This window comes from Dendropsophus ebraccatus, chromosome 5, assembly GCF_027789765.1.
Source record: "Dendropsophus ebraccatus isolate aDenEbr1 chromosome 5, aDenEbr1.pat, whole genome shotgun sequence".
Lineage (NCBI taxonomy): Eukaryota > Metazoa > Chordata > Amphibia > Anura > Hylidae > Dendropsophus > Dendropsophus ebraccatus.
In genome coordinates this window covers 53,333,004-53,346,079 of record NC_091458.1, presented here as the reverse complement: position 1 = coordinate 53,346,079, position 13,076 = coordinate 53,333,004, and the positions used below count along the sequence as shown (strand labels likewise).

The following is a 13,076-nucleotide window of genomic DNA, read 5'->3' as shown; positions in this document are numbered from 1 at the left end:
TTCCATTAAATGTGAAATAATTATGTGTCAACAAAAAAGTGAGTAATTGTAGGACTAATTGGTTATGTTGTGCAAATGATGTTCCTTTGCTTTTTAGGTAGAACTCAACTGCTTTTAGCCCTAATTCATGTTTAATACTTGTATACAAGGCCTCCACGTCGAGGCTGGCCAATTTTGTGTTAGGTGTTACGCTGATGTCTTGTAATTTGCCTACAGTTTCCTTGGTGTCTTTAAGGAAAGATGGTAACGTACTCACAAATGGTGACAATATTTCTTCCACATATTTACTTATGCCTTCTGTAAGGCTTGAATTGCCAGATACAATTGGTCGGCCAGGTATTGGGGTGCGTTCCTTGTGCAGTTTCGGAAGTGCATAGAATGTGGGTATTGTGGGTGTATTGTTGTATAACACTTTAAATTCATTATCACTAATCAAGTTGTTCTGTTTTGCGGTCATAAGAATTATTTTAAGTTCTTTAAGATAATCTTTAGTTGGATCACTTTTCAACTGTTGATAGGTATTTTTATCTTCCAGTAATCTAAGGGCCATGTTCTTATAGTCTTCTGTGTCCTGGACGACCAGGTTTCCCCCTTTGTCTGACTGTTTGAATATTACATTTTCTTTTTTAATAAGTCGGTTTAATGATTGTCTTTCTTTGGAACTGAGATTTGAATTATGGTCATTTATGTTGCATTGTATTGTTTCTAATTCATTACATACTAAATGTACAAATCTATCTATGGCATGGCAAGTGGCTAAAGAGGGGGTGAATTGTGATCTTGGCTTCAGCGTGGTTGCTGGGGCCTCAAAAATCATAATTCCCGTCTCATTTTCTGTCTGGAGATCTACTAGTGATTCTAGTGCTTCTCGTTCTCTTAGAGAGAGACTGTATTCCTTTTGTTGTCTATTTTTATAAAATTTATAAAGCACGAGTTTTCTTGCGAACAAATGGATGTCCTTCACCCATGAAAATTTATCATATTTAGGGGTAGGTGTGAAGGACAAACCTTTGCGCAAAATCTCCAGTTCATCCTGATCAAACTTTGTTTTAGATAGATTGCAAATCTGTAGTTTATCACATTCATGTTGATTCATCAGGCTGCTCTGAAATTGTATCCCCATTTGTTGCGATCCCTGAGTTGTGCCCCTGTCATTCCTAAAAAAGGTACTTGTGGTTGTTGTACATTTGGCGGTACTTGTATTTGAGTATGCAGGGGTGCAGGAAAGCTCAATGGTTGTATATTGGTTAGATTGTCTGTAGCATTGTTCATTGGTAATGTATGTGTCGATGTTGAAGATGTAGAGGCAGACTGTAAAGAAGATGCATAGGATGGTGTGATACATTGTTGTATAGGGTTATAAAGCTGATGGTTATTTCCACTAACTTGTGAATTAGATGATTTCGGTGCGTATTGTCTGTATTTTTGTTGTTGGTAACGTTTTTTCCCTTTTGTTTTTTGTTTAGGATATGTGGGATTATATTGAGGTCTACGATCTTCCGAAGCCGAAAAATCAGATTCAGAATATGAGTTGTCTGACTGATATGTCCTCTGCGTTTGAGAAATGGGTAAGTATATCTCTCCACTTTCAAAATCTCTCTTATCTCTGATATATTTTCTATGTTTGCGTTCTTTCAATTCTGATTGGAATATCTCTAGATGTTTCTGTAATCTGTTTTCGAAATTACTGTATTCCGAATGATTCTGAAAATGTTTAATTTGTTCTAGTTCGATTTCCAACTGTTTATTGATTTTTTCAAAGACTAATTTTTCTTGTTTTAATAGATATTCAAGCATGTGAATTGAACTTTCAGTTAATAATTTCTGCCAGCCCTGCATAAACTCAGTATCGTCCTGGTGGGAGTTAGGCTTGATATTGATCCTCAAACCCCTATATACCAATTTTTGGGCGATATAGGTTTCCAAGCTGCTAATCTCCCACCAGGAACGAATGTAGTTTTTATATGTTTTTTGAATTTCCCGGAATGCGACACTTATGTCAACAGTGTTAAGAGGTAAATCAGCGGTGGAGAACACCTGGGTGGCCTCCGTAAGAAGATTCGCAAGATTCGGTTTTGTTGAAAGAAAATTTGTCATTTTAGATCATGCTTAGTTTAGCTATACAAATGAAAATTTATTCTTAAGCAATCCTCTAAGAGGAAAAGTGGGATCGGAACGAGAGGGTTAACTCTCAGTGACTTTAGACGGGGAGGGATGATCCCAGCCCAGTCAGGAGGCACTTCTTATATGTTATATTGGGGACAATGCCCTTATGCCTATAGATATCCTGCGGACTAAAAATTAACTTTTAATCAATTATAATTAAAATATACAATGAAAAAACAATTGTGTGCTCAAACCCGTCATCATAAGCAATGAAAATGGTCCAGATCCATTGGCCCTACATCCCTATGTTATCAGTAAAATGAACTCTAAGTCCTTTGTCATGCGCAGTGAGAACTCAATAAATTCTCTGGACGCTATACCTATACTTACACATAATCAGAATCGAAATAAAACTTAAGTCCAGTGACATGCGCATTCAAGAACATCTATACTCACGCGCAACCGATAAAATCGGAATAAAAGTCTAAGTCCAGTGACATGCGTACCTCAGTATATGCAGGCCCCTGTAGAATAAGTCCAATGACATGCGCATTTACTCTGCCAAGATGAGCTAAAGCATTAAGACATGCGCAGTGGCAGAGTTTGAGAAAAACTAAGTCCAATGACATGCGCATTAAGTACATGTGGTTTTCTTTTGGTCCAAGACTTATGACATGCGCAGTTCCTCCAGCTCCGCACCACTAAAAAATCAAAGTGGCCGGACATGCGCAGAAAAGGACTAGTGTTTTTCCATTCATTTAGCTCCATATGGAAGATCACATGTTTTGTGATGTTGTGATGGGCGTGCCGAGCCACCTGGGTCTGTGACCTATCGATTGGCTAATGAGCGAGAAGTGGGTGGTTTGGCCACTCCTCTCTCTGCTCTCTTGCCCCTATAAAAAGCCAGTGTTTACGGACAACGGGTTAGATTGCCAATTCTTTGAGAAAGCTGATGAGATCAGCGAAACATGTAAGGTTACAGGCAGATAGTGATTTTAATTGAGCTGTATGGTGTAGATCGGGTCCACTGTGCGTATACTAAATCGCACTGCTGAGCGTACTGGCTTCAGTCCCATTTAAGGGAATCAGTATCCAGCTTAGACTGTATCACTAATTATAGGCAACCATAGTTAGAGGTTAGAGGGATGAGTGTGTCTTGCTTATCACTCATTTCTAAGGCAAAGTAAAAGTCGATAGAACGCAAGTTCATCAGTCTAAGCACCAACGGCCGTGGTGCTACCTGTGTTAACCGTTGGTTTGCCTCTAGTGATCTGTCATATACATGTGGAAGAAATATACGTAACCCAAAAGATTTATACACCACAGCCATTTTAAACTCCTTCACTATTTAGATTGAGCACACAATTGTTTTTTCATCGTATATTTTAACTATAATTGATTAAAAGTTAATTTTTAGTCCGCAGGATATCTATAGGCATAAGGGCATTGTCCCCAATATAACATATAAGAAGTGCCTCCTGACTGGGCTGGGATCATCCCTCCCCAGCTGTGGAATCCTCGGCGGTTGTTCCGTTGGGATTACATAGTGTGCACATATCCTCAGGGGGCATTCACACTTTCCGTGAAAACTGATAAGCTACAGGACAAAATTCAGAGTTCCCGTCCTCATCTTCATGATGATGCCAGGAGCTACAGTTGCGCTACTGTACTGACACAGTGGGGGAACTAATAGCTTCATTTTATTCACAGCCAAGAATAGCCACATCACATATTTCTTACCTAAAGAGTAAATACATTCCATTGAAGTCTTGTGTATCCAGCATTCAAATGGCAAAACAGATGAGGGAGGAAATACTCTTTTAGTAGGCAAACACAGGCATATCCAGGATATGTAAGGCAAACGTCTCATATGTTATTTTACTTTACCTGCAGTTGTGTAACTCTTTATCTTGCAGTTAGTTATCCTTACATCTCTGTATAGCGAGAATCAATATTTTATTGTGTTGGACGTCGCAGTGTAAACAAACAATGAATGGCATTCTACTCTCACATAGTAGTCCGTGTGTTCTGCTAGATACACCCAGCTTATGTAGCCGACATCAGCGCCTGATCCTAGAATTCACCACGTTACCAGGCATTCTGAATCAGCCCATTTAACAAACAGATATTGAAATGCATACTTAGTAATGTTACTTACAACTGTGAATTAGTAGTGAATGTCAACCTCCCTGTAATATAGTACATAACTTTTTTTGGTATCTGAAAGAGGTTATCCACCATTAAAAAAAAAAATTATATATCACGTTTCTAGTCTCCAGTTCAGGTGCAGTTTGCAATTAAAGGGGAACTCCACATAAGGAAAACTTGTTTTCTATTAAAATTACATTAAAAGTTATATAGATGTATCTATACAGTTCTGCCACACTGGTAGCCTCTGGCCTCTGTGCCAATCCACATTGTCTCCTGCTCCCACTGCTCTCCAACCTTAAGAGACAAATATTCCATGCCTCTGTCTCACATTGTGTGTGTTTGCTGAGCACAGGCTGATGATGCAGACAGGGAGCAGGGTGTAAGGTCACAGGAGGCGCGGCTGGATCCCCCAATCCCCTGACTGATCCACCATCTCTGATGAGCCAGAAGCAGATGCTGAAACTTTGTTAATTGTGCAAAACTCTGCTGTGAAATTATAGTTGCAGTGAAGTGTCATTGCAGTACTGCAGCGTATTTACAAAAATGATGCAGTAACACAATTACATGAGGCTAAACGGCAGAGAGGAACAGAACCGGCACTGTAAATCCCACCCAGACAAAAAACAGGCATAAACAGTATATCCCATGTAAGATAATATGGGATAAAGTCCTTTTTGTGGGGCTCATCTTCAAGGATAGAAGATACTTGTTCATGATATGTGCAAAGAGATGAAAAAATGTTTTTTTAAAAAAGTTCTTTATTCCAATATCAGCGTTACAGGTAAAGAATACAGCGTGCTGTGTGGTGTTACAGGTAGTACCAGCGTGCTGTGTGGGTGGAAACACAATGAAATGATAAAGTACTGCAAATAATTCAGAAACAGAATGAAACTGCAATGTGTGAACACAGCCTAGATGTTCTGCAACAGATTGGGCAGGGTGAGGCTCTGTGATGAACAGCTGAGGGAAAGCATTGCATTCTAGAACCTGTAGTACTGTGTACAACTGCTCAACCAGGAAGTACAACCGCACAATACAGAACAAAGACCCCCCCCCCCCAAAAAAAATAAATAAATGGATTTTTGTTAGTTTCAAAACTGGGATAGACAGGTAAGTAATGCTATATGCTTCTGCAGAAGATTCATTTTTTTTTTTACCTCTATCTGGAGTTCCCCTTTGAGCTCCATTCATTTCAATGAAACAGAATTGCAAACCCCACCCAAACTGGAGACAGGAGAGGTGCTTTCTCTGAGAAAAAAAAATGCTATGTTTTTCTAACACTGGATCCCTTTAAGTGCCTGCTATATTTGGTCTTAAGATTCTCTGCAGTTCTGTGCTGGACTACTAATTCTCAATTACAGGAACAGACTATACTGACAGCTACAGCACTCTAAAGGTGTCTTCACATCTTAAAAAGAATGCATTGTTTTTTGTTTTTTTTTTACTGATTAGACAAGATACTAAAATGTTCCTTTTTCAAAGTCAGTTTTCAGTTTAGGAGTGTATTATTTTTTTTAATTTAGAGATAAGCCCCATAGATGCAGGCAACAAGACTAGTGCAGTCTAAAGGCAGTTATACGGAGCGATTATCGGCCGTTACAGCCAATAATCGTTTAGTGTAATAGAAGGCTACGATCAGCCAACATAAACAATGTCGGCTGATCGTTGCAGTAGTTTGTCTTTCAACATGTTGAAAGACAAATGACTGTGATAGCAGCGATATGCTGCCGTCACTCTGTAGAATAGGAGTGGCGTCAGCAGACCACTGCTATCTTCTATGGGCTGCCCGGACGATGTAGCGATCACCCAGGCAGCTCCCCCGCATTTACCCGCTCGCTGCTGCTGGTCGCAACAGAGATTGTTTATTGTTAACCTGAAATCATCCACCATAATATACAGAACGATAATCGTTAGTTACGATCGTTACTACGATCGTTTACTCCTTCTGATCCCAGCAAAACAATGAACAATGTGCAATTACACTGAGCGATTAGTGAGCAAATTCGGAACTTGAGCGAATGAATGTGGAATTACAGCGAACGATTAACAATGATTTTAGGTTCAGATCTAAATCAACAATCAATGACACACAAATGATTTTTCAATCGTTGCCTGTAATTACACAGAACAATTAGTTTGAATTCGAACGATATAACAATTTTTCGCGAGATAATAGTCTTGTGTAATAGGGCCCTTACTGACAAAAATAGAAAAGGTGTGCTCTCTGACCTTTGCAAAAGTCATTCCACAAGAGGGAAGAGGCTGAGTAGTGATCATAATCTATAGTCTTACCTTTACACTGGTGTCACCTTTCACTTAAATGCTATACAGATCTATATCTGGCAGTCTCATCCTTATTACAGACAGAACAGGGAAGTCTCAGCTTAGTTTTAGGTGAGAAGTAAAATCCACGGCACTCAGGATAATGCTGAGCATTATCCTGAGTGCCGTGGATTTTACTTCTCATGGATATACATGGTTGAAGAACCACAACCCACTGAGCACCAACCAACGAGAGGTGTGCAACACTGATTTACCCTACATCAGCTTAGTTTTAGGGCTTAGAATGAAAACTTCAAGATTTTAAAATATAGTTAGAATTTTAAAAAAGTTAAATAAAAAAAATAAAAATCACCAGACAAAAGATTTACTTTTTCAAGGTTCAGGCATTCAGACCCCCATTGATTATAAGAATGAGCTGGTAGAAGCACATAGCTGAGCGCTTCTCTCCTCTGGCTTACTGCTGGAGACAGGTTCAATAGACTTACTATACAATCCATCTTCTGCAGCAAGAATGGAGGGGGCAGCATACCAGGGAGAGAAGCACTCACCCATGTGTATATCCCAGCTCGTTCTAGCAATTAGTGAAAGTCTAAAAACCCAAATTCCAACCAATCAAAACTTTTGAAATGACTCTGTAACCTAAAAAGTTATTTCAAATAACAGGGATGCTTTACATATTTATGCCATATACACAGGATATGCCGAATGTCAGAGGTTTGGTTACACATTTGCTACCCCTCCAATGGTTACATCTCGTCCCAGGATACATGAAGATATGGCCATGCAGTTCTGCATCTTCCATAGACTGGAATAGAGAGAATTAGCCTGTAGAGATGGGATCACCATCTATAACTCACACTTGACAACTGACATGTCAAGTCCTTGTCAAACACTTGTATCCTCCATGAAGCAATTCTGAAGCATCTTTCCTGAAACCTTTGAATTACACAATTCTTCTTGTTTTCCTCCTAAAAATGATGAAGTATTAATAAATTGAAAAGTGTGTGTGTGTGGCGGTAACAGAGAAAATGGCAAAATGCAGTGTTCTAAGAGCTGCTATTTCAAAGTCCCTGCTGTGCTGCCACTTCCTGGTGTATGACATCACAGGACCACCCACCTCAGGGACTAAGGATGTTACCACCCCAAACCCAGAAGTGGCCACACAGCAGGACCAGAGCAGCATGATGTGATGCCAGAAGTGGCATAGTGGACAGAAAGGTAAGTGTAAGATGTTTTGTTCTTTTTTTTCAACCCCTCCCTGGCTGCGATGACCTAAAATAATGCATTTTATTATCATTCTAAAGTGTTAAAAGGCATTGCCAGCACAATGAATGGCACTGACATGTCCTGGCCACACCTTCATGACACTTTCATTTAGTTGACTGCAGCCTCAGACAACTACAATAAAGCTCACTGTTCATATAGCTATGTAAGCAGCTTTAGAGGTATTTTCCAGCAGACAGTCCAGACTTGAAACGCAATCCCCATAAAGCTGCATTGTTTATTATGCATTATATTGTGTAGGGATATTTACTATGTACATAGTATACAGAATTATAATGAAGCTTTGCCCCTCCCCTAATGAATCACTCATTATTGGCAAGGAAAAGGCATCTGTAGTAAAATAAGCACAATAAGAGCTCCATTGGAACATTTCTATCAATACTTTGATATGAAGGTCACCACTGAGACTTTGTTTCCATATGGAAAGCATGTAGATCACATGTAGAACGCACACAGAGCTGCTGACACATTATAAGTGGTGCTCTCAGCACAGGGTTTAATGTATTGTGTAACAAAAGTCTATGGTGCAGCATCACTGTCTGGAACCCATCCTATGTAACAAGACTTTTGCTTCTATGAGCTGAAAATGTCCATCATTATAGCTAGAGATTAGCGAATGGCTGATCTAAACAAAGCAAATCGCCTTGTTTCATCTGCGCTCCACTCATCAAGCCGCCGGCCTTTCAGCGCTGCTACAATACCTGCCGCTCCTCCCAGGATTCTGGGGTGGAGCGGCAGAGAGCAGAGCAGTGCTGAAAGGCCGGTGGCTTGATAAGCGGAGCGCAGATCACACGAAGCGATTCACTTTATTTGGATGAGCGATCACTGATCTCTATTTATCGCACTGTTTTCTTGTCCCCCTGTCTACAAAGAAATAGAAATTCAGGTTTTGCACCCTTTTCAGCTTTGGATGCTTTCTGGTACATGTCTAAATTCACAGCAAGTTTACAGCTCAGATCCACTGGGCTCAGTCTCAGAACTTGGCATCCGTAGGTCAGAGTCATTCCTCACCAATGAGAAAAGGCCAACCACACTAAGAAGTGCGAGCAGCATTGTGACGGCACACAAACTGAACATATTTCTCGTACCACTCTGATAGTCAATGTCATGAAGTACTAGAAGACCCAGTCCCGCAATCAGGTTAAGGGGAACTCTGAACCAGTTCATTACCCCTGTTTGCTCTTTTTCTGGGATCAGTCGGCGCCTTAGAAAACTCATAGCTGGGAAATAGAGTCCACAGGCCAGTTCAATGAGGAGGAACGCGAGGAAGGACTCTGTTGGCCGCTCCTGCCCTGGTGCTGTAGAGAAGGTTAGCATAAAGAGGGAAAAGAAAACCATGAGTACAGACAGGCAGAGAATGTGCATCGGTTGCAGGTGATATTTCTTTGAAGTTGCAAGTCTATATAGAGATGAACCTGTTGCACTTGCTGCCATAAAGCCAGAGAATGCAATTCCAAGTGGAGTATTATGAGGATCCAGTACAGGAGTCCAGAGGAATATGAAGATGTAAACCACACTCTCAAATAATGCCTGGATAGCACCTAAAAGCAGTACACGGCGGTCCCTCAAAAGACATCGAAGACCATCACCACAACTTCTGGTAATGCTGTTGCTCTGTCCATGGTTCTCATCCCACTCTCGGATCACTAGGGCTAAAGACAGAGCAAGCAATGGTACAGCTAGCACAGAGGGTGATGCTGGCCCTAGTCCCAGCCACTCTGCACAGGCATTTGCAGTTATTCCTGCAACAATGGCAATGGCCCCATTCCAGGTAGCAACTTGAGAGAAGGTGTGAGGGAGCCATTCTGCTGGGAAATCATGATGTGCAGAGTGTTCATGAGAATACCATGATTCAAAGGAGGAGAACAACAAGGAGCTTGAGAACCCACCCAGAACACGCCCAGTAAGGAGTACAAAGTAGTCCTGTGACAGTTTGCAGAGGTAACATCCTGCAAGGAGTAAGGAAAAAAGTATACATGATTTCCGTCGACCAAGACGTCCAGTTAGGGGAGCACTCACCAGACCTGATAGCACAGTTGCTCCAAAGCCACACACATATATGATGGCAATCTGTCCCTCCAGGAAGTGGTAGTGCTGGTATAATTTGTACAGATAGGGACCTTGCAACCAATCTGCTGCCAACACAGGGAAGTAAGCTCTAAAGAAGTCATGCTGAAAAGCTCGGAACGCTGGGTTGCCTAATGCATTGCTGGTTGGTGAATGTTTTGAATGACAAGCAGAGAACTCTAAAACGGCCCACAGAGCCAAAAGCCCAACGAGGACCAAGTATGCTGTGACCAACATGCTGTATCATCGAAATGGCATTCTGGATGAAGAAGCTGAAGAAAGAAAAAGAAGAGCAACTTATTAAACAGACGTACAAATTACAACTATGCATAAAAATAATGCAAGACACTAGCTGCCATTCACAGTCAACTAAACAGCAAAGGATTATGGCTAAAAATGGCTGGCAAAGGGAAACAGGGCCTAAAGATTCAGTTATTAGTTTCCAATTAATTTAAAAGGTTTTACAGTAGATATTTATCATGGTAAGTATCTGATCGCATGGGGTGTAACTGCTGAGACCCCTACAACCATGAGAATGGGCCTGCAAACAGAACAGCTGTACACAGACTTGACTGTCACTCCATTCGTTGTCTATAGGAGCAACAATGACAGTGCTCGACTAACTTCAGTGCTCCCATAGACAAAAAGTTGATTGGTGTCCAAGTCTGCACACTGCTGTTTCATTCAGAGGCCCTTTTTTGAGACTGTATGGGATCTCAGCAGTCAGAACCCCCACCCACACAATTAGGCCCTTTGAATAAGGGGATGTGTGTCTATGATGGTAGAACCACTTCAATTGCACTCCAGGAGCTTGGATCTTCTCACTAATAGCTTTAAAACAGCTTTAAAACATCCCATTGATGTCCACCGAATATGGCAGAAACGTCCGATAAAAGTAGGTGCTAGAGTTGGAATCAGCACCTATTTCAAGAACCAGGTCTCTCTCTCTGGGTGGTCAGGAAGCTGAATTGGCTGAGCCAGTAGTTTTACAAAGTTTATATAATATGTGCAAAGCAGACAGCTTGGTGGGGAGCCCTTGAACTGGAAATAGGGAACCACATTTCTGGCCTATCCTGTGGCTATGAGATAAATGTCCAGCCTGGCACACCCCTTTATAGTTCACCACTGTGACAGCCTGGCACACCCCTTTATAGTTCACCACTGTGACAGCCTGGGACACCCCTTTATAGTTCACCACTGTGACAGCCTGGGACACCCCTTTATAGTTCACCACTGTGACAGCCTGGGACACCCCTTTATAGTATCAATGAGACAGCCTGGGACACCCCTTTATAGTATCACTGAGACAGCCTGGGACACCCCTTTATAGTATCACTGTGACAGCCTGGGACACCCCTTTATAGTTCACCACTGTGACAGCCTGGGACACCCCTTTATAGTTCACCACTGTGACAGCCTGGGACACCCCTTTATAGTATCACTGTGACAGCCTGGGACACCCCTTTATAGTATCACTGTGACAGTCTGGGACACCCCTTTATAGTATCACTGTGACAGCCTGGGACACCCCTTTATAGTATCACTGAGACAGCCTGAGACACCCCTTTATAGTATCACTGAGACAGCCTGGGACACCCCTTTATAGTATCACTGAGACAGCCTGGGACACCCCTTTATAGTATCACTGAGACAGCCTGGGACACCCCTTTATAGTATCACTGAGACAGCCTGGGACACCCCTTTATAGTATCACTGAGACAGCCTGGGACACCCCTTTATAGTATCACTGTGACAGTCTGGGACACCCCTTTATAGTTCACCACTGTGACAGCCTGGGACACCCCTTTATAGTATCACTGTGACAGCCTGGGACACCCCTTTATAGTATCACTGTGACAGTCTGGGACACCCCTTTATAGTATCACTGTGACAGCCTGGGACACCCCTTTATAGTATCACTGTGACAGCCTGGGACACCCCTTTATAGTATCACTGAGACAGCCTGGGACACCCCTTTATAGTATCACTGAGACAGCCTGGGACACCCCTTTATAGTATCACTGAGACAGCCTGGGACACCCCTTTATAGTATCACTGTGACAGTCTGGGACACCCCTTTATAGTATCACTGTGACAGTCTGGGACACCCCTTTATAGTATCACTGTGACAGTCTGGGACACCCCTTTATAGTATCACTGTGACAGCCTGGGACACCCCTATATAGTATCACTGTGACAGTCTGGGACACCCCTTTATAGTATCACTGTGACAGTCTGGGACACCCCTTTATAGTATCACTGTGATCCCTACAACGTTCAGAAACAGAGCTACCACAATTGCAGCACAATACACAGACAGGGGGAGTAGTTTTCCTGGGTTCGGTCCCTGGTTCTGTCCTGTCAGCTGGAATGCCCCACACCAGGCCAGACACATGACACACCTCTTTGAAGTCAATGGGCTCGGCCAGGTAGTGTTGTGTCTGGCGTGCAGTGGGCTCACTGGCACCATTCGTCCATTGTTCTTTTCCAACAGCAACAGAATGAAGAACACAGGAGAAGCCAGACATAGGATAATGGAGGCTGGCATACACGGCTCCTCAGCTATGAACTGACCATGAGAGGGACAGAATAAAGCTCTCAGCCCCGCAGTGAGTACACAGGACAATACGTAAACGAATACATAAGTATGTGTAAGCAGTTTCATTCAGAGATACCGACCGTGCGCTACTGCTTCCTCCTCCAGAGAGCCCCCTTTCCGCCGCCCGTCACGCTCATCGCTGCCGGACTCCTCACTTCCGCTTCCGGATGAATACGCACTATGGAGGAACTGCGCCCAGCAGTCACGTGATACCTTCCGTCAGGGGAGTGACGCGGCAGGGACGCCGGTCACATGACCTCTAGCTATGCGTACGCTCTATAAGCGAGAGATCGTGCACATTGCGGTTACTACTCTTGTCACCCTACCCTACAAACAGACGAATGGCAGACGGGCTGGTGATTAGATTGTAATATCAGCCATAGTAGTTGTCAACTGCAGGTTAAAGATATTAGGAAGCACATGGAAACCTTTGGTTACTGCTTGTATATATATAAACTTAAAGGGATATTCTGGTAAAAAAAAAATCTTTTAAAAGTACTTGATACAGAGGTTTAAAAAAGATTCTCTATGTATAGTAATTAAATCTATCAGTAGTTTCCCACTTACTGGCCCAATATGTGACCTT

At 42.3% G+C, this 13,076-nt stretch overlaps 1 protein-coding gene across 1 annotated transcript; it reads right to left on the bottom strand.

The window, feature by feature from the left end:
• Positions 1 to 4,994: 4,994 nt before the first annotated feature.
• MFSD5 (major facilitator superfamily domain containing 5) lies at positions 4,995 to 12,657 on the bottom strand. The gene is made up of 2 exons (XM_069970202.1): positions 12,571 to 12,657; positions 4,995 to 10,163 (listed from the first exon to the last, which is right to left on the bottom strand). The coding sequence occupies exon 2, from the start codon at positions 10,126 to 10,128 to the stop codon at positions 8,770 to 8,772; it is 1,359 nt and encodes a 452-aa protein (XP_069826303.1). The 5' UTR covers positions 10,129 to 10,163; positions 12,571 to 12,657; the 3' UTR covers positions 4,995 to 8,769.
• Between the last annotated feature and the right edge of the window lie 419 nt (positions 12,658 to 13,076).